Source organism: Lytechinus pictus, chromosome 10 (assembly GCF_037042905.1).
Source record: "Lytechinus pictus isolate F3 Inbred chromosome 10, Lp3.0, whole genome shotgun sequence".
In the NCBI taxonomy this organism is placed as follows: Eukaryota; Metazoa; Echinodermata; class Echinoidea; order Temnopleuroida; family Toxopneustidae; genus Lytechinus; species Lytechinus pictus.
In genome coordinates this window covers 35,576,824-35,600,865 of record NC_087254.1, presented here as the reverse complement: position 1 = coordinate 35,600,865, position 24,042 = coordinate 35,576,824, and the positions used below count along the sequence as shown (strand labels likewise).

Sequence of the window (24,042 nt, the reverse complement as noted above, 5' to 3'; positions counted from 1 at the left end):
TCTTCGGGAGGTGCAAAAATACAAGAGTACATAAAAGCTAATAAAAATATTGGGATTAAGCAGAAAAAAACAATCACTTATTTTTCAGGGGGTGGAGGCAGACATATCTCACCCCCCCTCCAAATATGTCCATGCTGCAGCATGTATGAGCATTTTCTCCACAACAAAATACACAAATTTACTGTTGTTGGGGGTGATTTCAAATTATTGGCCTATTTCATGTTCTGCAAGTGTATGAACTAAACAATGAAAGTTGTTGCTGTTAATATTATGTTCATATCTACCCCTGATTACACCATACTATTACACGGTTTATATATATATTTACTTTGCCTACAGGCAGTGAGTCTAATTCTCAGGTATAACAATTCATTAGCTAAACCCGTTTTGTTTAGTTTCAAAATCCAAACTTATCTTTATGTTTTGTGATGTAACAATAGTAAGTTCATATCTTCTTCTGATACACTATTTATTCCACATTCTACTGTTATACTGTTTATTAATAGTCACTAACAACTACAAGCAGTTCGTCTACTACTAACTTTGCCTCCACTAAAATTGGTCTAATATCCATGGGCCCGTGTTCTGAAGTCAGGTAACCTAGACCATGTCTAACTCTGTGCTAAAATTATGGGAAGCCAAAAGTGTCAAAATTTTCATTAAGTTGTATGTTTCGTATGTTTACTGTGCTCTTTCCAGATTTATTGATGGTGAAGACAATCATCTATTTATACTTCCTAGACAATTATGAATGATTTGAGAGTCAAATTAGCTGAAATATTATATCTCTACTGTTAGTGATTTATGTAACAATTGGCTGTCCATACTTAAACCACAACTTTAAATCCAAGTTTAACTTTAACCCGACTTCAGAATACGGGCCATTTAGTCTAATTCTCATCTAGTCACATGCCCAGTTGGTCAAATTTACACTTTGTCTATTTATTATTTTTTCACTTTTTAAAATGACAATTTCGTTTATAAACAGTTCAAATAATTATATAGAATAGGCTATGTTAGACCAATTGGATATTTAGAATGAAATGGGTATAATAGCCATAATGAAAATGAGACAAAATGGTAAATAGGCTCAGACAAGTAAACCAAGTGGTTAGTAGATAATTTTGGATGTAAACAAAGTATGATTAGACCTTGTGGAATGAGACCAAGCAGGTATATACCATTCGGCAATTCGCCATTCATTTGTGATATAAATAATTTTCATTCTAAGATAGGATTAATAGCCCCTTACCTTGCTACACACATCAAATGCAATTAATTAAGGGGCTTAATCCAGCCATGTCCCCCTTTTGAGAGCATTAATAATTTTTTTTTTAATGTAATATGCCGTCACAACATATATGTTTAAAAGGAATATGTAGGACCTTTGTCAAAGTTTATGTGGGCGAAATGACCTTCAGTTCTAGGTGAACCCCCCCCCTTTTTTTTTGCTTGTAAAATTTTTCTCAGTGAAATGTGCCCCATCCCCCTTTTTGGTAATCCTGGATCCGTCACTGCCTATATTCATTAGCATTTTTTACATTCTTCAATATCTGATGCTAATAACATAGCAATTAAAAAATTTACAATTACAAAATTAGACTGATGCAAGATTGATTTTGATTATCTTATCAAAATAGAAAATAATATTCAGAGAGGCTGTTATTGGCTATTGTTCACAATCTCAACCCTCCCCTCCCCCATTTTTGTCAATGAGATATATGAGAAAGGTTTCAAGGACTTTAATGTAACCTTGGATCTCACATTCCTGTAATAAGTGATAATCTCTCTATCTTATATCTTAATCTCCTTTGCATCGAGGAGAGCGTTATCTCATGCATCTAAACTCCGATTGTGACAAAATTGCAATTGAAATGAGATGATGCAAGTTCAGTGATCCATTTCATAAGACATGATACAATAACAGTTAAAAGCTACTGAAATCCTTCAATTTGATTGGCTGATTTTAAAGGGGAATCCAACCCAAATAAAAACTTGTTTTTATAAGGAAAAGAAAAATCAGACAAGTTGATAGGTGAAAGTTTGAACAATATTGGACAAACAACAAGAAAGTTATGAATTTTTAAAAGTTATAAATATTGGTAATCACTATACCCATGGAGACTTCAAATTGGCCGCATATGGGAAGTCATAGTGATGTAAGGCAAGGACCACTCTTCCATGTACTCCAATACATATTATGGCTAAAATGTCATTTCCCCCAAAAGTTTTATTTCAAATTATATTTTTCTTTCATGAGGACATAAAACAATATACTACCTGGGTTATATTTAGATTACTGCCCCAGGGGAGTGGGTACTTAGGAGAAAACCACAAAATCCTGATAATAAAGTACATGGCCTATGGGAAAGTTGTCCTTGCCCCTTGTCATAATTTACTTACTCAGTTGCCAATTTGAAATCTACATAGTATTAGTGATCTCAATTTTAAAGCAGCTATAACTTTCTTATTGCTTGTCCGATTTCTTTCAAACTTTCACCATTCTGTTTAATTTATTTTTCTCCTTCCCTACACAACATTTTATAGCCAAGGCTGGATTCCCCTTTAAACTTGTTATAGAAATTGTGCATTTGTTACTATAACAAGTCTTTATGAAATGGAACCCAGTTTCTCAGCTGTTGTTATCAGGAGAGAGAGAGAGAGAGGAAGGGGGGGGGGGAGAAGTGGGGGGGGGGTGTCATTGAGAGAGACAGAAAGATAAAAGGAGAGATCATAATACAAACAGAGAAAGTAATACATAGCAGAGGTGAAGAGTGTAGATAAATTATTTGTGGGGAGGGAGGGGATGGAAGGCAGACAGACAGAAAAAAGGGGAAAAATACGAAGGAATGTAACAATTGGTTTCAATTACCCGTACATACAGTGGCGAGTTTTACTAAAATGGCAAGTTAGAAAGTGATACATAGCTCAGGTGAGGAGTATATTTTAAGATGAATATGTGCAGGGCAGGGAGGTGGGGATGGAAGTTAGACAGACAGAGAGGGAAAATATTAGGGAATATTACAATCGGTTTCAATTACCCGTACATACAGTGGCGAGTTTAACATAAAGGGCAAGTTAGAAAGTGATACATAGCTTAGGTGAGGAGTATATTTTAAGATGAATGTGTGCGGGGCAGGGAGGAGGGGATGGAAGTTAGACAGACAGAGAGGGAAAATATTAGGGAATATTACAATCGGTTTCAATTACCCGTACATACAGTGGCGAGTTTAACATAAAGGGCAAGTTAGAAAGTGATACATAGCTTAGGCGACGAGTATATTTTAAGATATGTGCGGGGGATGGGAGGGGATGGAAGTTAGACAGACAGATAGAGAGAGGAAATATAATAGGGAATATTACATTTGGTTTCAATTACCCGTACATACAGTGCCAAGTTTTACTTAAAGGGCAAGCCCAACCCAGTAAAATGTGATTTTAATGAAGATTGAAATAATAAACATACTCAATATAGCGCTGAAAATTTCATCAAAATCGGATATAGAATTAGAACGTTATGATGTTTTGAAATTAAACCAAATTTCAGAAAACAGTTGCATGCACACCCTGGTCAGTATGTAAATGAGAGAACTGATGACATCATCCACTATTCATTTTGTATTTTATTACATGAAGTATTTTAATTTTTCCTCATTATAATGTGAAATAATTTAAGTGGAATTGCCTTTGTTGCAACCTATTGTTAATTATGAAGACTGCTTCTGAATTGTGAAATCTATCGAGATATTCAATTTCATAGAGGAAAATACAAATAAATGGTGAGTATAAATGTCAACTCTCTCATCTACATACTACAGTTTGTAGCATATATTTATAAAAGTTTTGTGCAAAAAATTAATCACCAAAATAACCTTTCTGCTTTACACCTAATTTGATGAAACATTATGTGTTACGCTTTTTTTTATTTTTCCTCTTTTTATTCAAATCAACTTTGGGTAAGGGTGGACTTACCCTTTAATAAAACCTACAAGTTCAAGAAATATGTGTTGCTCATTTTGTAAATTGCTAATTTTATCACAAAAAACTTGCTACAGAATGATAGGATAGGTAAGGCACCTCAGTATATCAAGAATTTAATATATGAAACACGACTGTATAACTTGAAAACCATATGAAGTGATATAAATGTATGTACAGAGTGCATTTTCACACCCGGATGTGATGGTGAAGACAATGCAGGCTGTATCAGGTAGTGCTGACAGGAATGAAGGCAGGCTGGGTAGCCAGTCTCCAAATATTGACTTGGTATATTCTTGCTCTTCGAACAGATTGGCCAAGCACAGAAAGAAAGCAGATAGGATCGTGCTGGACTCCCAAGAACGAGCCTTCTGGCGTGTACACTATCCTCCGGTGAGTGTGACCATCGTGCATAAATTGACATCTTCACCAATTCATAATATAAGGCTGTGATAATTCTCTTTCTGCCATACATACAGTTGGGCTCAAAATTTGTGTACCCCACTACAAACACTCCTTCATGCCAAGTGTTGAATGTAGCCAACAACACTACAAAGTTTGGCGAGCCTAGAGAAACAAACTTTATTGAATCAATGTAATGTTTTATCACCTGACTTCACAATTAGATATCTTAAACATGGCAGAACTTGAACGCTTTAAATATGTTCATGTTCTGGTGGGTTCACTAACTTTTGAACACCACTGTATATGCCTGAGATAATATTCTGAAGTGATGCTTGGAAGCTTAAAGTGCAAGGACCGGTTCGACAAAGACTTTATAACAAAAGCCCAATTTCTATAACTAGTTTACCATCAGCCAATCAGATTGAATTGTTTTAGTAGCCTTGAACTGTTATTTGCAAAATTGTAATTATAACAACTTTTATGAAATGGGGCCCTTTCGTCTATTTGCTGGATTTGCCAAGATTTATTTCCTGTTTTAGAGAAGACAAAGAAAGAATCGGCAAGGTACCTAATGCATTATTTTCAAGGGCATGCAATTTGTTGTCCAAGCAATTCAGAAGAGGGCAACAGGAAATTGTCCTGATATAATAGTACTTGAAATGATAATTAAGGTGATGCAAAGAATAGTGCACAAAAAATACATATTTATTTTGACTTTATTTTTTTTAAAAACCTTTCTCAATTTAAAATCACCAAAGAAAGCTACTTAGGAATATATTGCAGGAGAGAAAGTAGGCCTACTTTTCATATTTTTAAAATTGTGTTTGCTGATATAAATCGTAAAAAGTAGATCAGTGTGCCCTAGACAGAGACGTTTTCTTGTTTTGCAACCAACTGCACAGGGGAGTGTTTCATGGAGCAAATGATTAGTTATTTTCACTGGCTGATTTGTTCTGAGCCAATCAGAAGCAAGGATTTCAGTAGCTTATAACACTTGTCAATTGCCACCAGCTCCTTGTTTTGAAACCAACTACAAATGTGGGTGTTTCATGGAGCAAATGACCAGTCATTTTCACCGAGTAATCTGTTCTGGGCCAATCAGAAGCAATGACTTCAGTGGCTTATAACAGTTGTCAACGTGTCCCCAGAGTTTTCTTGTTTTGAAACCATCTTCCCACAAGGGTGTTTCACGGAGCAAATGACCAGTGATATTCACTGAATAGTCTGTTCTGAGCCAATCAGATGAAAGGATTTCAGTAGGTTATAACAGTCGTCAGTGAAAATTACAATTTGTTGATGAAATTTTCCCCTGATCTCCCATCTTCATTAGCAATTGCACCCCTGAAGGAAATTGCAAGGTCCGAGAGAAAATCCCCGTAATCCTATCCTTGGGTCAAGACTTGATTACATATTGCTCGACTTTGACCGAGAGATACACACCTGATGCCCCATTTCCTTTAATGCGGATCACTTAACTTCCGGGTGGGTGTTTCATAAAGCTGTTCGTAAGTTAAGAGCGACTTTAAGAACGACTGGTGAACCTTTCTTACGCGCTTAATAATTAATAATCCCATTTACCACTAGAAAGGATCACCAGTCGTTCTTAAAGTCGCTCTTAACTTACGAACAGCTTTATGAAACACCCACCAGGAATATTGTAAAGATCACCCTTTGTTTCTCTCCATAAACTGACACAGTGATTGGGAATATATCAGTATAAAGCATATACTATATAGAGCAAGATCAGACATTTCTAGTTATAATTTGTTAGGGGGTGTCATCTTTTAAAGTTTAAATCATTCTAACATTTTTTATTCTATCAAAATGTACCCATTCAATTTTACTAATAATTTTTTGTCCACATTTGTAACATTTTCAAGCACACATTTTTTTATTATTATTTTTAAACGGCAACTTATTTAAAACCTAATAATATACAACCTGCCATACATACACTATATTGATATGTTCCCCTCACTTTTACCAGTCAAGTATTTAAAAAAAAGAGAAAATGTCTATGCAGGGACAGTTCCATCTCTTCCCCCAAATATTACATCATGATCCTGATCCTCTTTAACCCTCTCTTCTTACATCAAGCTTAAAAAAAACTTAGCTGTCTTTTATGATGTTCAGGAGGATCTATTGACAGGCTTAATAATTAAGTATTTAATCATAGACATTGATCTTATTACATTGTTGGGGCCATCGCGGGCGGGGGGGGGGGACCCTCTCTAACGTACAGGCTACTGTATGAAACTTGAAATTCATATGGGACACATCTCCAACCAATCCCCTAGAACACTGAATACATGCTAGCAAGCATGCAAAATTGTATGCAGAACATTGGCAAAAATGAACATGATAATGACCTCCCTGCTTGTACAATAAATGCACATTATCACTACAGAAACTGGGCATGCTGTTCACGTATCAAACAAATCTTGTTATTTATGGGTTAAGTTTGTTCAACTGATTATCAAATAAATATTGCTGCTTATGGGTTAAGTATGCCCCCGATCGCTTATTTAACAAAGCTTATTTATGGGTTAAAGGGGGAGTTCACCCTGACAAAAAGTATATTGTAAAAATAGCACAAAATTAATAATAAAAATTAATGATGGTTTGATGAAAATCCATCAAAGATGTTTGAAGTTCGATTTTGTTTTTATTTGTGATGTCATATACAAGCAGCTGCCCCATTGGCCCTGTGTTATGTAATATAAAAAAGCATTAATTTCAATTTTTCAGTGGTTCATGACTAAAAAAAATGATTTAAAGACGGGTGTGCTTTGATTTTTCTTTTGATATACTGAAGGTACAATAAAAACCATTTTCAGTTGTTTTGTTTTAATGACATTTCTTTGTTGTCAATTCACAATAAGCTGCTCGCATATGACATCACAAATGAAAAAAAAAATCTTAATTCTAATAACTTTTTGAATCTTTGAAGGATTTTCCTGAAACCTTCACAAATAATTTTTTCTGCTATTTGTACAATAAACTTTAGGTCAGGGTGAACTTCCCCTTTAAGTGTATGTTCTGCAATGGATTATTAAATGAATTTAAGTGTTTATGGATAAGTATGCTCTTGATTATTTACATTATCAAAACCAATTCTTGATGAGATCTAAAAAAGAAAGAAAGTACTTGTATATTGAATCGTTTTCTTGAATACATCACTATGTAATCAAATTTTATCATTATTGCACTACCATTTGATAACTATGCTGTGTCAAATTTTTTCTTGTGAATATCAATTTAGATTGAAAATTACGGTGTCTCTGCTATTTCATTAATAACTTCAAATACATTGATTAATTTGACAGCCTGGACAAACAAATTGTTTGGAAACAGACATTAGGAGAAAATGTAAGAGCTCTCAACCCATTAGAACAAGGAAACCGTCCCCTGAAGAATTCAAGAAACAAGTGAGTATATTATCATGATATACTCAGTATCATAATGATCTCTTTATTGTGTCTTATCTTACCTCACTTTTCCTTATCTTGGTTATCTTATCTTATCTTACCTTATCTTGGATATCTTATTCCATCTTACCTTATATACCATCTTACATTGGTTATCTTATCTTACTTACCTTACCTTATCTTACCTTACCTGACCTTATATCATCTTGGTTATCTTATCATTTCTTTATCATGGTTATCTTATTTTATCATATCTTAACTTTTGTAAAAATGCCATTTCACACAAGAAAATAATAGTAAGCTTTGCATCAATCTAGAAGAAACTATAGAATACCCCCCCCCCTTTTCATCGATAAAAATCAATTTCATGAATAATTACATGGAAAGCTACATATGCATTCATGATTTGATAATCCTTAAAAAGGACAAGTCCACTCCAACTAAAAGTTGATCTGAATAAAAAGAGAAAAATCAAGCAAGCATAACACTGAAAATTTCATCAAAATCGGATGTAAAATAAGAAAGTTATGACATTTTTAAGTTTCGCTTAATTTCACATAACAGTTTTATGCACATCCCGGTCGATATGCAAATGAGGGAACGGATGACATCGCTCACTATTTCTTTTGTATTTCCTTACATGAAATATTCTAATTTTCTCCTCATTGACCTGTGAAACAAAGTTTTATTTCTCCCTGAACATGTGGAATTACCATTGTTTAACATTTTATGGTTCAGTCAAGTTGGTTCTTATTTTCAAATCCTTGAAAATTGAAATAATTTTATTGTCTAATTCAAACAATAAAAAACAAAAGAAATAGTGAGCGAAGGACATCATCCATTCTCTCATTGCACATGAATAAATTGTGCATAATACTATTTTGTGAAAAATAAGCGAAACTTCAAAATGTCATAACTTTCTATATAATATTTTACATTTTCAGCATTATGCTTGTCTGATTTTTCTCTATTGATGCAAATCAACATTTTTCTGAGGTGGACTTGACCTTTAAGTTAGTTTTCATAAAATTTTTTCATAAGAGTTCAACAGTATCTTCACTAGCTGAATTTAAGCTGAGGGAATGATAATAATTATTTATTTTGATATTTCCTTTGAATCTTGCTTTTATCATTGCACCATTGATACTAATATATGTTACTTGAGCATAGTAGATTGGAACAATAGTAAAATATTTGTTTTATTCAAGTTTCAATTGAACAAATTGAAGTAAAATTTATCAATGTGGAGCGTTGTGGCCCAGTGGATTAGTCTTCTGACTTTGAAACAGAGGGTCATGGGTTTGAATCCCAGCCATGGCGTAATTTCCTTCAGCAAGAAATTTATCCACATTGTGCTGCACTCTACCCAGGTGAGGTAATGGGTACCCGGTAGGAAGAAATTCCTTGAAGTATATGTATCAAACATCCAGAGTAATAATGGTTAAATCCAATGCAAAATTGCAATATTCCTCAGGGTTCAGCACTCCCACTCTATCTTTAACTTTCTTTTCCCAATCATCTCTCTCTTTCCCTCTCTCCCTATCTCTCTCTCTCTTGCAAAAAAAAATGTAAACCTGAAATCATCTTAACTGCAAAATGATGACTAAACTTGTGTGAAGTAAGGTTGCGTGTTTGTGGATGGGCTCTTGTAAGTCTCACCTGACAGGATGATGTGTGGGTGGCTACTCATGGGATTTCATCAACTAAATCCAATACAATGACTGAAATATAAAGTTCATAAAGAAGAACAGTTCATAGAGAACTAGGACTGTATGCTTCCTTCGGTTTCTCTGGCTCAGGTTATGACTTCATTACCTGCCCACATACTGCATAGTTATAAAATCACTTTAAAAGCATTTGACACATAAATGATATAATTAGCTCTCCGTCATCAGATTTATGGAAAGGTTCAAATCTTTTTCCTGTTTTCATTTTCTTCTGTGTTACTCATTTATCCTCTTCCTTTTCTGTTTTTTTTCTCTTGCTGTTATTGTTCAATTTTACAATCACCATCCTTATCACCACCACCATCATCACCATCACCATCATCACCATCACCACCACCACCATCATCATCACCACCATCATCATTGTCATCATCATCACCATCACCATCATCATCATCACCACCACCACCATCACCTCCATCATCATTGTCATCATTATCATCATCACCATCATCACCATCATCATCACCACCACCACCATCATCATCACCACCATCATCATTGTCATCATTATCATCATCACCATCATCATCACCACCACCACCACCACCATCATCATCACCATCATCATCATCATCATCATATTATTATTCACCCTAAATTGTTACCCAACCCACCTACCCTTCCTTTCTCCGTCACATACACAAACAGGAATAATCATGGAAATATAACAACACTTGCAATCATTTGTTATTCTTGGAAGGTGTCTCATAAAGCTGTTTGTAAATCAAGAGCGACTTTAAGAACAACTGGTGATCCTTTCTTACACGCTTAACCATTGCCAATTAACATTTTGACATATACCATTTACTAAGAAAAGATGACCAGTCGTTCTTAAAGTTGCGCTTAACTTACAAACAGCTTTATGAAACACACCTGTACATATTTCTTCTGTCTAATGCGCAATATATCCTTCATAGCGGACACCTCTTTGTGTGACTAGCTTTGCACTTGGTTACTTATTTAAAATATGTTTACATGTATATCAATCTGTTTTCCACATTTTTGTTTCTTCTCTTCTTGCTTTTCTTATGTATGATTAAGTTTACAATTTACTATTTTTTTCATTTCCATTGGGATCCACATCTTACAAGCTTTGCTTTTAGTGGACCCCCTCATTTCTATTTATGCTCAATTTTATACTGTTTAATTTTTTTTTAAACGATGTATGAATCTGTAAAATTGTATCTGATTTATATTACTTTGTATTATGTTTTGAATGGAAACGTAATAAAAGAATCAAATTGAATATTGTATATGTATCATTTGTAATGCTGAGAAAAGAAATAAATTGAGAACTTAAGAACTGAAATTGAGCATGACATACACTGAGAACCATATATAAGAGAAATATCTTATCTCATCAACAATTCAATGTAATATAATTATCATTGAATTATCTAATTCCAGGTGGCCTTTCTTCAAAGTAGACTCTCCAAGATGACTATCAAAACATCCAAAGCAATAGACTGGTAAGTCTTTATCAATACGTTAACCCTTTCAATACTGACTTTATCATCACATGTAAAGGCAATTACGGATGCAGAGAGAATGTAAAACGAAAAAGAATCTTGCCATCCGTCGGAAAACGTTATGTATCCATTGTGCACTCTTTGCATACATGTTTCATGCGCTCTATATCCATCGAGCATCTGTCCACTGTGATTTCATTGTTCGCCCATTTTGTCCATTGTCTGGAGCGGATGAAAATGGATGGAGCCATCCTGAAATTTTGCTTGTCCGCTGTATCCGTAATGAAACTGTTTTGTGTACGTCAGCCAGTGGGACCAGGCCTTTAGGGTACATGGTTACATTGTTACCATAGCCAAAGGGTTAATCTCATGTTCATTACTCCCACACTGGAACATAATGGGTAATATTAGTCTCATCATGCACTGTCCTGTGTAATAAATGACTGTACAAGAATTTTGAGTTTTCGTATTTTATACTTGATTATAAAGCCAGGAGGCACAGGGCAAAGATTTCCAATTCATCTTATATCTGAAATGGATTGAAAATGATAGCAAGATATTGCAGTCAGTATAAGCCAGGGAAAAGACTGCCAAAGCAGATTAATGTTCTTTCAGGAAACACAAACAACCATAAATCAAGTCCATCAAGTCACAATAAATTAATTCAAGTGGTGACACAACCTCCTTTCCTTGGTAAAATAATAGGCTAATGGCAGCAGTGGTTATTCAGTGGTTATGCACTGCTTCCACAAGTGTAATCAGAATTGATGTCACTCCTTTGCTATATTACGCATGTTGGGAGAAAGCAATTCAATTAGATGTATCGGTTTCATTTTACCTCTCAACTATCCCTTTGTCTCCTCCTACTCACAAGTTACTCCCAACAGAATAATTACAGAAGCAAGATCACTTTATTTACATACCAAACCTGTTTTTAATCTGTTTGCAAGATTGACATTGGGGTTGACAGCTTTATGCTAGAAATGGAAATTGCTTGAAAGGGACAGAATTCCTTTGGCCCAATTTTCATCTCAGACTCAGAGTATTCCTCTTTTGAGGAAAAACATCCCATAATAGAAGTGATGCTTGTGGTATAATATGAAAGTCAGTATTCAATCATAGATGGAAGCTGACAACCAAATTTATTTTATTTCTATTTTTTACTAAAAAGGCATTTTGTACGATGAAAGTTCTAAAAAATGTTGCTCATTATTTTATGGAATTAGTGACTGTACACAGATCTTACTTTCCATCTTATCATTTTGTTGAAACTCACAGTTTACAATTTTTTTCAATCTCATATATTCAATTACATCATATGTTCATAATTTCAGATGTTGAGCTCCCAATTTTATTAAGATGGCAGCAATAATAAGAATTTGCCTTTCTGGCTGCTTCATTCATTCTCATGTCATATTTTTTCAAATATATTCCAGATTTTGGTCAATATTGTATTTTTAAAGATTTTTCATGAAATGTAACTTTGGAGTGTAAATGTTCTAATTTCTTATGATACATGGAATTAATACTACCAATCAATCAATCAAACACGAGAGGTATTTTCTTATTTGAAAAAAGTGTGACAAAATGAAATGTATATTTGATTGGCATTTGATGATAAATCTAAATACTACAGAGGTAGAATACCCATCAGAGCTCTGTCTTACAAAGAGTTATGATTGGTCAATCGACCACAACAATGGAAAGCCAGCAACAGCAACATCTAAAACACATTTGTTCAAAATATTTTCTAGATATGATGTATATTCATACATCATAATTTTCTTTAAAATTTAGTGTGCTTCTTTTTGTTTACAAAGGATATTGTACAAATTTCCTGAATAAAAAATTATGACGTTGATGGATTTCCATATACTTGAGGTTGATCAGATCACTCGTTACTCGGTGTAAGATGGTGCCCTGAGGATAATTTGATTTCTCAAAGATGTGGACAATGGGTGCAATCAGTAAAGAAGCTACAGAGATATTGATCATTAATTTGTTACAATTCATATTAGGAATAGAATATCTATTGTACTAATCAGGCTCATCAAAATACGAATTTGACTTCTTCTTAAATAAAAAAACATACCTTAAATTCACAAAAGCTTGTGACGATGAAAGAAAAGGTGGATATTTCCCCCATTATTTTATATAAGGTTAATGATGATAAAGATGATGATGATGCTGCTGATAATCATGATAGTAGTAACAACAACATCAAAGAAGAAGAAGAAGAAGAAGAAGACAGCAATGATAATAATGATGATAGCGATCATGGAAATAGTAATAGTAATAATAATAACAGAAAGATAACAAAGATATGATAAGATAGTGTCAAATATATGAAGTAACATAGATTGAAAGAATAGTGTAGGAAACTTGCACCAATTAATGATTGTTTATCCTTCATTGGGCCCATTCATTCAAAGACATGATACTTCTAATACTAATTTCAACCCCATCGACATCGGTATGGGCCCATTCATTCAAAGACATTATACTTCTAATACTAATTTCAACCCCATCGACATCGGAAGCAATATCTTTTCAGCATGTTCAAGTCTAGATTCAACAGCCAGATTGCAAATTTTAGAATAATGGAAATTGGCAGTAGCCATTTTCAATCATCCCCACCTTCCTTCCTGTTTTATCATACTTTTTTCTTCTTCTCTGACTACATGTGCAAAAGGATAGGGATGGTGGCCTCTAGCCCATTATACAGTGCGTATAAAAAAAAACGGGACAGTTTTGAAAAGTATATAAAAAATTTGTTTAAAATTATGATATCTATATTCTGATGTTAATAGATGCTCGGAAATCTTATCTTTTAATTGCCATTAAAAAAAAAAAATTGTTCATGCTTGAGCGAACATGGGATGTTTTTGTTGGGGGTTCAAAAAGAGGCATGCGCCAAAATGGCAGAATATGAGTAATATGATGATCAGACTTATTGTTAATCAGCAGACTTCCTCTTCACCTTTTCATGATCTTTGCCATAATTTTCGAATTATGCTGTCAAATTTCATTACAAATTTATTTATTTACTTGAATTATTTTGTTTTTTTTTCATTTAAACTCCTTTTACCTTTGAATGTTCATTTATAAGTAAGAAAAGAAGACTTTTTGTCAACCCAAGCAAGAAGATTTGCATTACCGGTATTAATTGGGAGAACTTGTAATTATTCAAATCCTTTTATATTATGTGAAACAAATGAAGATATGGTACCTTTAAAAGACATTAATCCATTTTTGAAGGGGTTATTGATTCCTTGACCAAGTTTGATTATGTGCTAGTTGACAGGACAAACAGGAAAGGATTCATGTCTTTCAATGGCAATGGTGTATTGAGTCAATTTTGAAGGAGCTAGATATGGCAGCTCGGGTAAAATGTATTGAAAAGTTGTGAGCGAGCGAAGCTAGCAAGCAAAAATTTTCACTTTTTTATTACAATATCCAATTTTGTGATAGATTTTGACATAATATTAAAAAATGATATCATATTTCACTTTCTATCTTTCCTTTCATTTCCTTTCCACTTTTTTCTTGACGGTCATGATTTTTTAAATTATTTTTTTTTGGGAGCATCCCCGAGCCCCTGCCCATCTGTATGGCACTGTTCAAAGGCACCATAACCTTTGTAGCACACAATAAAAGGATTTTAAAAAATACACACTCTCCCATACTTCGGTTGAAAAATTGTTTTTGCCTAAAGAAGGAATATTCAAAGCTAAAAGGGAACATATTAAAAGTATTAAAACAGAACAATTCAAGCAAATAAATAGATTTGAAAATGAATTTTGACCGCATAATTTGAAAATAATGGCAAAAATAATGAGGTTAAGAGGAAGTCTGCTGGTTAGCAAGAAGTCCGATCATCATATTTATCATTTTATGCCATTTTGGCGCAAGCCTCCTTTTTAACCCCAGACAAAAACATTCCGTCTCCGCTCAAGCATGAACAAAAATAAAAAATTTTAATGGTATTTGAAAGATAAGACTTCAGAGCACCCACTAACACCAAAATATAGACATCATAATTTGAAACAAAAATTTTATAGACTTTCAAATCTGTCCCGTTTTTTTTTATACGCACTGTATAGCACTTACTATCTGCACCCCAAGATGAGATCTCTAGTAAATTCTATTACCTTTTATTTTGCAGCTAACTCTGATGTTATCTTTCTAATTTGATGATGATGGCGATAAAGGGTTTATCCATTTACATTGTATTGTGCTTTAAAGGTCAGAACAATGAAAAATTCTAGGACTAAAAGAAAAGTTTTTGTTTAATTGTTTTTTATGACACCTTTCAACACGAGTTTTCGCAGTGAAATAAGAATATAGTACGGTTTGCTTTGATAATTTAGTTTTTCCAATGGTGCAATTGCCATAAAATGAAATGCAAGATACATGTTCATGTATACAGGAGCCCTTTTTACTGATGTACAGTGTATAGTTTTCATTAAATCTTGGAGAGGATTGGGATATAGTACATGGACATGGGTGGAGTTATCTGGTCTGGTATCACCTTAAAAATCACCTCACCCATATATGAAATAAATTAATAAGGAAAAAAATGAGCAACTTAATAAACAAATGAGAAAAAATATTTGAAGGTTCCATCTTTAACAGAATATGTAAAATTACTCTCGTGCAAAATACGTGTATGTCAGGAAATGAAAATAAAGTTGCAGTCAGAAATTGCAAGGTATGTTTCTTTTGCTGTAGTGTTGGTTTTTGAGGTGTGATATGCCATTTTGATTGCTATATGGCATACATTTAACAGCAAATCTTTAACAAGTTGCCTCTCAGGATAACTCCCTTCATGCCTAACAATTAAACTAAGCTACTAGACTTAATTCATTACATAGCATTGTACAACGCTTCATGCACGTAATTATCAACGAAAAAGCCTATGGCAAAAGCCAGTCTTGTATATAGGCGAGTTATACACATGAAGTCAATTAATGATTGTCTTGCCGCTAAAAGATAAAATGGCTTTGCTCGTCACGCAATTAGGCTGTCTAGGCATGACATTCACAAATTAATTTTTCTTTTATTCTTGGCCATGCCTTTGTGACTGGTTACACTTAGAATGAGGCGAGGGGGGGGGGGGCAATATAATCATTAATTGGGCTTACCGTAAGTGTACTGTTTTTCACTGCTTTACATTATTATCCTGAATGTGATACCACTTAATTTCAAGGATGCTTCCCCATGCTATGTAGCAGCAGGATACGCCAACCAATATGTATTTTAAGGCTTTTCTGTATGAAAATATATGCAATGATGTGGAAAATGGGTAAAAATTATGCATTCTGAACACTAATATTACAAATCTGCTGCATTCATGCATTTACATTCATTTGGCATTTGGCCTTGTACGGAAAATAACCATCCCCTGCCCCAACGATCTGAAGTAGATAGTAAAACACTGATATGTCTATGTATATGGTAGAGTGGCAGTCAGCAAGCTACATGTACACTCAGGTCCAGAACAATAGCAAAACAATGGATTCACTGCATGGACCATTTCCTTTGTTCTAACTCGAGTGAAGAATCAACTGTAATCTATGCTCAAAGATTGCTGACTGGGTCTGTACATTAATCAATTTCTACATTAAAATCCTCTTTCAAATCAACTTGACTAATGAACTTGTCAATTATCCGTTCACCTGGGTTAAGAGCAACACAATTTCTTGTGGGAGAACTTCCACACCATGGCTTGGGATTTGAACTCGATCAAGACACTCTATTTTGGAGGCATGTTAAAACTACTTGACCATGAAGATTCCACAATGCTGATACAATATTTTACAGCATAAAACACTTTCCAAAATTTCCTGTTTTACATTTACCTAATGACTACTGAATTCTGTCATTCTAATACGCTATGTTCAGGGAGCAGTCAGTTCCAGTATACAGATATTGATTCCTCACGAGGATGACTTTGTAAATTATAATTCCCGAGGCGCTTTCATCCTGGCCCTTCTATCATCCCGAGGCCTTGGCCGAGGGTTGATAGATGGGCAGTTATGAAAAGCACAGAGGGGGTGATGATTTCCACTGTCATCCGAATACGGAGCAGTCCATATTTGTTTTATATACCTCATCGTTAATCACATATCTTGAGACCCAAAGGTTTCAACTTTAGGACCACTAGCATAACCCTAATCTAATTTGATTTGCTAAATCACTTTGTAATTCAAATGAGATGCTAGCTCTGCTGCTGCTTGCTGGACAATTGATCCACCAAGACACAGGCCAGCGGGCCGTCGGCTGTGCATGGCCGAGCAGCAATAGTGCAGCAATGCTTAGCCACTTTTTTTTTTATAGATTGTTCTTTGGGCCTGATGTTGCCATCATAAAATGATGAAAAGTGGCCCATGACTGCTTTCTGAATCCCATAACTACATAGGATTTGTGCAGGGACTACCCGGTCCCAATGGACAACCATTTAACTCTATAAACTTGTTCTATTTGACAGTTTAATACGACATTGTGAGAGGTTTGCAGAGCATGATCCGTTCATCTCAGGTGCCCAGCCAAGCAACCCATGGATCAGTGATGACACAACCATGTGGACACTTAACACCATGCTGTAAGTAACATTAAAAATAGTTACTATTATCATTACCAGGTGGGTGTTTCATAAAGCTATTTATCAGTTTCTAGCGACTTTACAAACGACTGGCAACCCTTTCTTGTGGTAAATGATATCAACCAGCTTTTAAATTGGTGTTGACTTGGTTCCTAGAAAGGGTCACCAGTTGTTGGTAAAGTCGCTCACAACTTACAAACAGCTCTATGAAACACCAACCAAGTCAGACAAATGAGCTGGCCACTCACAAAACTGTAAAGTTGGAGAATGAATGGGCTACATCATTTGAATTTTGCCTCTAGAGTCTCTCTGCACAAATGATACCCGATATAACTTCATATTTTCCACAATCTTGCATCTGGGCAACTGAGAAATGCATCAAGTTGAATTGTAAAGTTTCCATATAGCAATAAAAATACTTTATGTAGACATGCAACCCAAGGCCCTGAACTCACAGCTCCTGGCTTAAATCAGCTTATAGACAACCTATTGTGCAATGATACTCCCTTGAGTTTTATTCATACTGCTAGAGAAGAACCATATGAAAAAAAAAAATCATATTTGAAAAGGGTAAAATATCGCTATCATGATTCAACTCTAGATGCTTGATTTGTATTTTAATGAATAAATAGACTGGCTCCACGTTTCGGGTTACATAAAATATATAAAAAAGACCGTATTGCCTTTGTGAAAAAGATTTGGGACAAAACATGTACGATTCCGTTGCAGGCAATATATTTGATGTTCCCCTCAAGGCCTGTCAATATCATATGAATATAGATTGGTTTACTATAAAGCTTTCTGCTTGGTCAGATTCGCTTTATGTGACATTGGATACATGTAATTCCTTATATGGTAACAACCATTGTGTAACCATTGCAAGGCCAAGGTGAGCAAGAAGTTAATTACATCAGTGTGCATCAATGCACCATCTTGAATGCATTATCATTTTGGACTGTCTTTCTGACTTAATCAAGATTCGCACATTATGACTGACAGGTTATGCTCCAACAAGCAGTTTCCCCATCTTGTACATTTGTATAGTGCCATTTGGAACAGTATATGTCATACATTATTCACGCACATGCTTACTGTTATCAAATCAGCCGTAAAGTGTGCAGATACAAAATTCTTCTTGTTAATTATTGAATTTATAATCTGGTAATGATATGCATAATGATGTGTATTCTTATCAATCTTTAAGGGAAAATTCTAATTTTGCCCAAATTTTAGATGACTTTGAAATCCAGCTACACTTTATTACAACCTACAGAGTGTTCTCATATGATGTCACAATGGAGGGCATAACAATGTTAATCCTGTGCCTCAGACCATTAAAACAATGATTTAATCATGGTTCGATGCACGAATATTCATTGTTTGCGTTCCAACATGTATGCCTCTATGAAAGCTCTATAAGTGACTCAAATTCAAGTCATTCTTGGACAGCATTTCCTAAAAAGATGTTTAATCCAGCAGCTATACATGTAGGCCTATTCGTTATTTGAAATGATGTTAGATGAAATATGTTTATATGAAATGCTTGTCTGGTACAGTGTGATTATGAAGGCTTTGTCACATTGTTCCTTGCAAGCCTTGTATGTGACTTACAGGTAACTATTTTTTGCTACCCGCAAGCAGTTTTTACCCGTGAGTTTTGAACATGCTCAAAACTTTGTTGCGGGCAATCACTCGCAAGGCTTGCATGGAAGGCTATGACAGGGCCTTAAACTACTATGTAATGCAACAAAACAGCTAGGATTCAAGAAACAACCCAATTTGGGCATTGTAAATACAACAAATCCTCTACATTTGTTTTCACTATTCTTGATCAATCTTTATCTAGGGTGGACACACCAACAGAGAGAAGAGTTAGAAGATGGGCCATCAGCTTCAGGGAGCTGGTATCAGATGCAACGGGCAAGCACGAGTTTGAGAAGTTCCTACAGAAGGAATACAGCCAGGAGAACATCCGCTTCTGGTCGGCATGTGAGACCCTCAAGTATGCCCCGCAATCGATGGTTCCTGAGATGGTCCACGAGATATACAGGTGAGGAAGATAATGAATAGACCAGTTTGTGGTTGGCCCACGTCACAAATGAACCATATCCTTAGACATTTCTTAACTTGAAAAAATCTACTCTCTTAGTGCACTAAGGTACCTCATCAAAACTCAGAGCTAAGTCTTTCGTGCTGGAATCCCACAAGCAGCCTTTCATTACCAGTTCTCATACTTCATCAGAGAAAAAAATGAGGAATGCAGGATAGCTGCTAGGAAAAGAGGCAAAGTGCCTTAATAGACATGGCACAGACTTTAGACAAGGTACCCAAGGTTAGGCACACACAACGTAACAGAGGTGCCTAAAAATAGCTTGTAATCCCTTTTTGAAAAGTGAATAACTCCAACATGTCATTATTGAATGCACCATAAGTGACGATTGACTGCTTTCATATGGCATTCCATTTAAGTATGCACATTTTTATTATGAAAGCAGCTGGACACAAGCTATGCTATTCCTGTGCATTTTATGATCCAATAATCCTAAATTGAGTATTGCTATATCAGGAAGCCCCCAGAAGTCTTGTCTTATTAAATATCAAGTTGATGATAAATGTATGTTCTAATAAGGTCTAGTAATGTTTCAAATACCCTGGCATGGGTTTTTCAGTGTTTCCCATTTTTCCGTCCCCAAAATGGACTGGGTCGGTAAAGCAAGTTCAATTTTTGTCGATGATACATTTGTGACAGAACTTTCCTAGCACCAGGAGCACCTTGTGAAATCAATGTTGATGGAAGGACCATGGAACTGACTCAGCAGTCACTACGGAAACCAAACAGGTTTGCATTTGAAGCAGCCCAGCAGCACATATTCCTCCTGATGAAGAAAGATTCCTACCAGAGATTCCTCAAGTCAGATACCTACAAGGGTCTACTGGCAAGAGCTATGCAGAACGGAACAAAACGAAAGTGAGTAATACAGCAAAGCACAATTAAAACGCAAAATCATGGGCCAGGGGAGGAATACAGATGGACTAAATGGGAAGGGGCACATCCTCTTCCTGATGAAGAAAGATTCCTACCAGAGATCCCTTAAGTCAGAGGCCCAAGGTTTATGGAGCTATACAAAATTGAGCAATACATGTACAACAATGTATGGTGAAATAAAAACAAAAGAATAAGATATTAACTAGTCAGTCTGCCTAAGAATTAAGAAGGAAGAAAAAGTAGAGAGGGAGAAAGTGGTGGTACAACTCAAGACAAGATCAAAGGACAACTAGACAGGGTATTAGACCTGCTATAGTGCACTACTTTTTGTGCATAGTCCTCGAAACCTATATAGGTATCTTTTGAATGCTGATAAGTCACACATACATGAATAGGTGACATAAGTTTCATGATTATCAGTTTTAATAAATTATTTTTCTTACAAGCAGTCATGAAATTTTGGTTCCCTTTCTCCATGGATTTGGCTGTGAAATCTAAAGCTCCCTAAGCTCAAAATTTCACAACCAAGCCCAAAGAATCTTAGCTCCCACCATGCTGTGCTCTTGCCCTCATTTCATTGGCAGTAAGGTTGCTTTCCTCAATTCAGCAGATTCCACTGATGAGTAAGAATCTAATACTCCCTCTTGAAACATCCCAAACCACAAATTACCCTCAAAGCTAGCATGAAAAATCCTGCATCCTATGATTTCGTACAGATTCTTCACCTTCGGAGGACGCTTCTTAAGATCAGCAAAGGTCACGCCGGATGTTAGTCCGTTGGGTTATCAACGAAGAGGGAGTCTTGGTACAGAGAACTCTGACACGCTGAGTGATAGACCCATGACACATTCACTCAGTGCAAGTAATCTGCAAGACTTTGAACTCGCCAACATGTGAGTAGCAGTATACAATAAAGTCGGTGTTAAAATCAAAGCTATTGCTGTGGTATTTGTGTGATCTAAAACACAGAACATCTGGGCCCCATCTTACAAAGAGTTATAATTGATCTGATCAACCTCAACTGAATGGAAATCCATCAATGTCATGATTTTTTCCACTGGAAATTTGCACAATCTCCTCAGTAAACAAAGAGAATCACACTGAATCTTCAAGAGAATTATGAATGTATGATTATACATCACATCTAGAAAATATTTTGAACAAACATTTTAGATGTTGACGTTGCTGGCTTTCCATAGTTGTGGTTGATCGTATCAATTGTAACTCTTTGCATATATACTAGGCAAAAAATTGTTGACCACTAGAAGCCGCGGTGTATTTTTTCTAAATTTCAATTTAAGCTCCAGTGAAAATTTACATAAAACCTCATTATTTTTTTTTTGTTCCATTGGTATTCTTATATATTGAGCTCTGTATGGGATAACATATGTAGGGAAAGAGCATATCATAAAGGATTATTGTTTAAAACTGGAGAGAAATAGGCTAATGGTGAAGCTTATGTACATGACTGAAGAAAAATTGTCTATAATTTATAAAACTGTAATTAAGAGAGCCTGATTAGGACTTCAATTATTATTCTGAGAGCCTCTATTGTCCTCTGTATGGGATAATATATGTAGGGGAAGAGCGCATTATAAAGGATGATGGTTTAAAATTGGAAAGAACTACGCTAATGGTGTAGCTACATGAAGACTGAAGAAATTGTCTATAAATAAAACTGTAAAAGAGGGCCTGATTAGGACTTCAATTGTTATTCTTAGAGCCTCTATTGTCCTCTGTATGGGATAATATATGTAGGGGAAGAGCGCATTATACAGGATGATGGTTTAAAACTGGAAAGAACTATGCTAATGATAAATCTACATGAACACTGTAGAGTAATCTAAGCCATCACTTGCCTAATAAAACCATTGAAGAAAAAATGATTAGGGCTTCAACAGAAACTGCATAGGAAATTCTATGCATGAAATATAATAAAAATAAATGTTGCAATTCAGTACATAAAGCAACATTGATTACATACAGCACTTTAAACTAAACTGTACTATGAGCTGTCACCACCTTCTGATAATGGGCATCTTTAATAATATGAATATAACAGTGTTTTGACAAGAGCATCTACCTAGGCATATCTGATCATGTATAAAGGAACAGTTTTCCTAGTTTCTGGCATGTTGGCTGGTAGCATATGTATCAGAATATTCCTTTCAATCAATATGCTTCAGATTTGAAGCAGCAAAATTCAGAACCAGACAAATATGTCATATAAAAATTGTTATCGTTTCCCAAACTTCCACACACACATAATGACCTCACTAACAATGAGAACGACACGCTATGTAGAGTACAAGCTACTGTATGTTCTTTTAAGTATCTAGAATATTCGGAGGGAAAGGGGGGATATAAATGATAAACAATTAAGCAAAATACAGCCTCTATCTCGAAATATGCACACATTTTCCCTAATAAAACTCATGGAAATAGGATTATTACTCGTAAACCAAAACTGCACATTGATTTTCCAGAATTTATGTGATTTATCATCTTCCGCGCATACAGTTTGTGCAATCACAGACTGCTTCCTTCCATTCTTGGCCTAACTGTTGTTAACCATCATAAGAAAATAAAAATTGAATTGAATGTGAATATGTAGAGAATGTTATTCAGATGACAGAGGCAGTCACATGTTAATAAATTCATTAATTAACTGATGAATATCCATCTCTTACATATTGTACATCCATGGTTAGTTGTTTAGTCAACTATAAAAAATAAATATCATTTAATGCCAGCTGTACAAACCAATGTCTAAATGTTTTCATTTAACATATCCTTGTTTCACTTAATTTTGATTACTTTATCAGGTTCAATGGAACAGAAAATGGGCACAAAACAGAAGGGGTTTACACAACAAACATCAAATCATCAAGGTACAGTATGACTCTGTAAATTGACTCTTGGCCTACACCTGCTTTATCTACTTTCCATTTGGTCTAATCCTAGTTCATCTAAAACCAGTTTGTCTGCTAACAATTCGGTCAAATTTCCATTTAGCCCATGAAACATTTTGTCGCATTTCCAGTAAGGCTATATAGGCCTACGCATTTTATCTAATAGCCAATTTGCCTAACAGCAACTAGTCAGCATAATGAGATGAATGAACTGTTTATCAACCATTTTCTGTTTTTAAAGTTTAATGTAATGGACCAAGTATAAATTGCTATCTTGGCATTAATGACAGTTAGACCAGCTGAGGGTCGGACCAAGAGGTAATTAGTCCAAATTGATAGTTAGACCACATTGACAGCAAGACCAAGTTGGTTTAGTCATGATGGTGTTAGACCATCTGAGAATTAGACCATCTGCTAGTAGACCAAGTGACTACAAATGACTATGCATCTCATGAGGAGCTACATGTACAACATTTTTTTTCCATGTTGTTTTATACTGGTTTTAGTTGTTACTTTAGAATATTGGATAT

The 24,042-nt window shown here is 35.1% G+C and overlaps 1 protein-coding gene across 1 annotated transcript in view; it reads left to right on the top strand.

Moving 5' to 3' along the window:
* The window catches only part of LOC129270552 (regulator of G-protein signaling 11-like), a 40,094-nt gene that overhangs the window by 13,084 nt on the left and 2,968 nt on the right, over positions 1 to 24,042 (top strand). The window contains exons 5-12 of the mRNA XM_054907915.2: positions 4,290 to 4,371; positions 7,710 to 7,811; positions 10,949 to 11,010; positions 17,501 to 17,614; positions 19,461 to 19,664; positions 20,364 to 20,582; positions 21,317 to 21,493; positions 23,426 to 23,491. Of these exons, the coding sequence (XP_054763890.2) occupies positions 4,290 to 4,371; positions 7,710 to 7,811; positions 10,949 to 11,010; positions 17,501 to 17,614; positions 19,461 to 19,664; positions 20,364 to 20,582; positions 21,317 to 21,493; positions 23,426 to 23,491 (1,026 nt within the window). The remainder of the gene's footprint in view (positions 1 to 4,289; positions 4,372 to 7,709; positions 7,812 to 10,948; positions 11,011 to 17,500; positions 17,615 to 19,460; positions 19,665 to 20,363; positions 20,583 to 21,316; positions 21,494 to 23,425; positions 23,492 to 24,042) is intronic.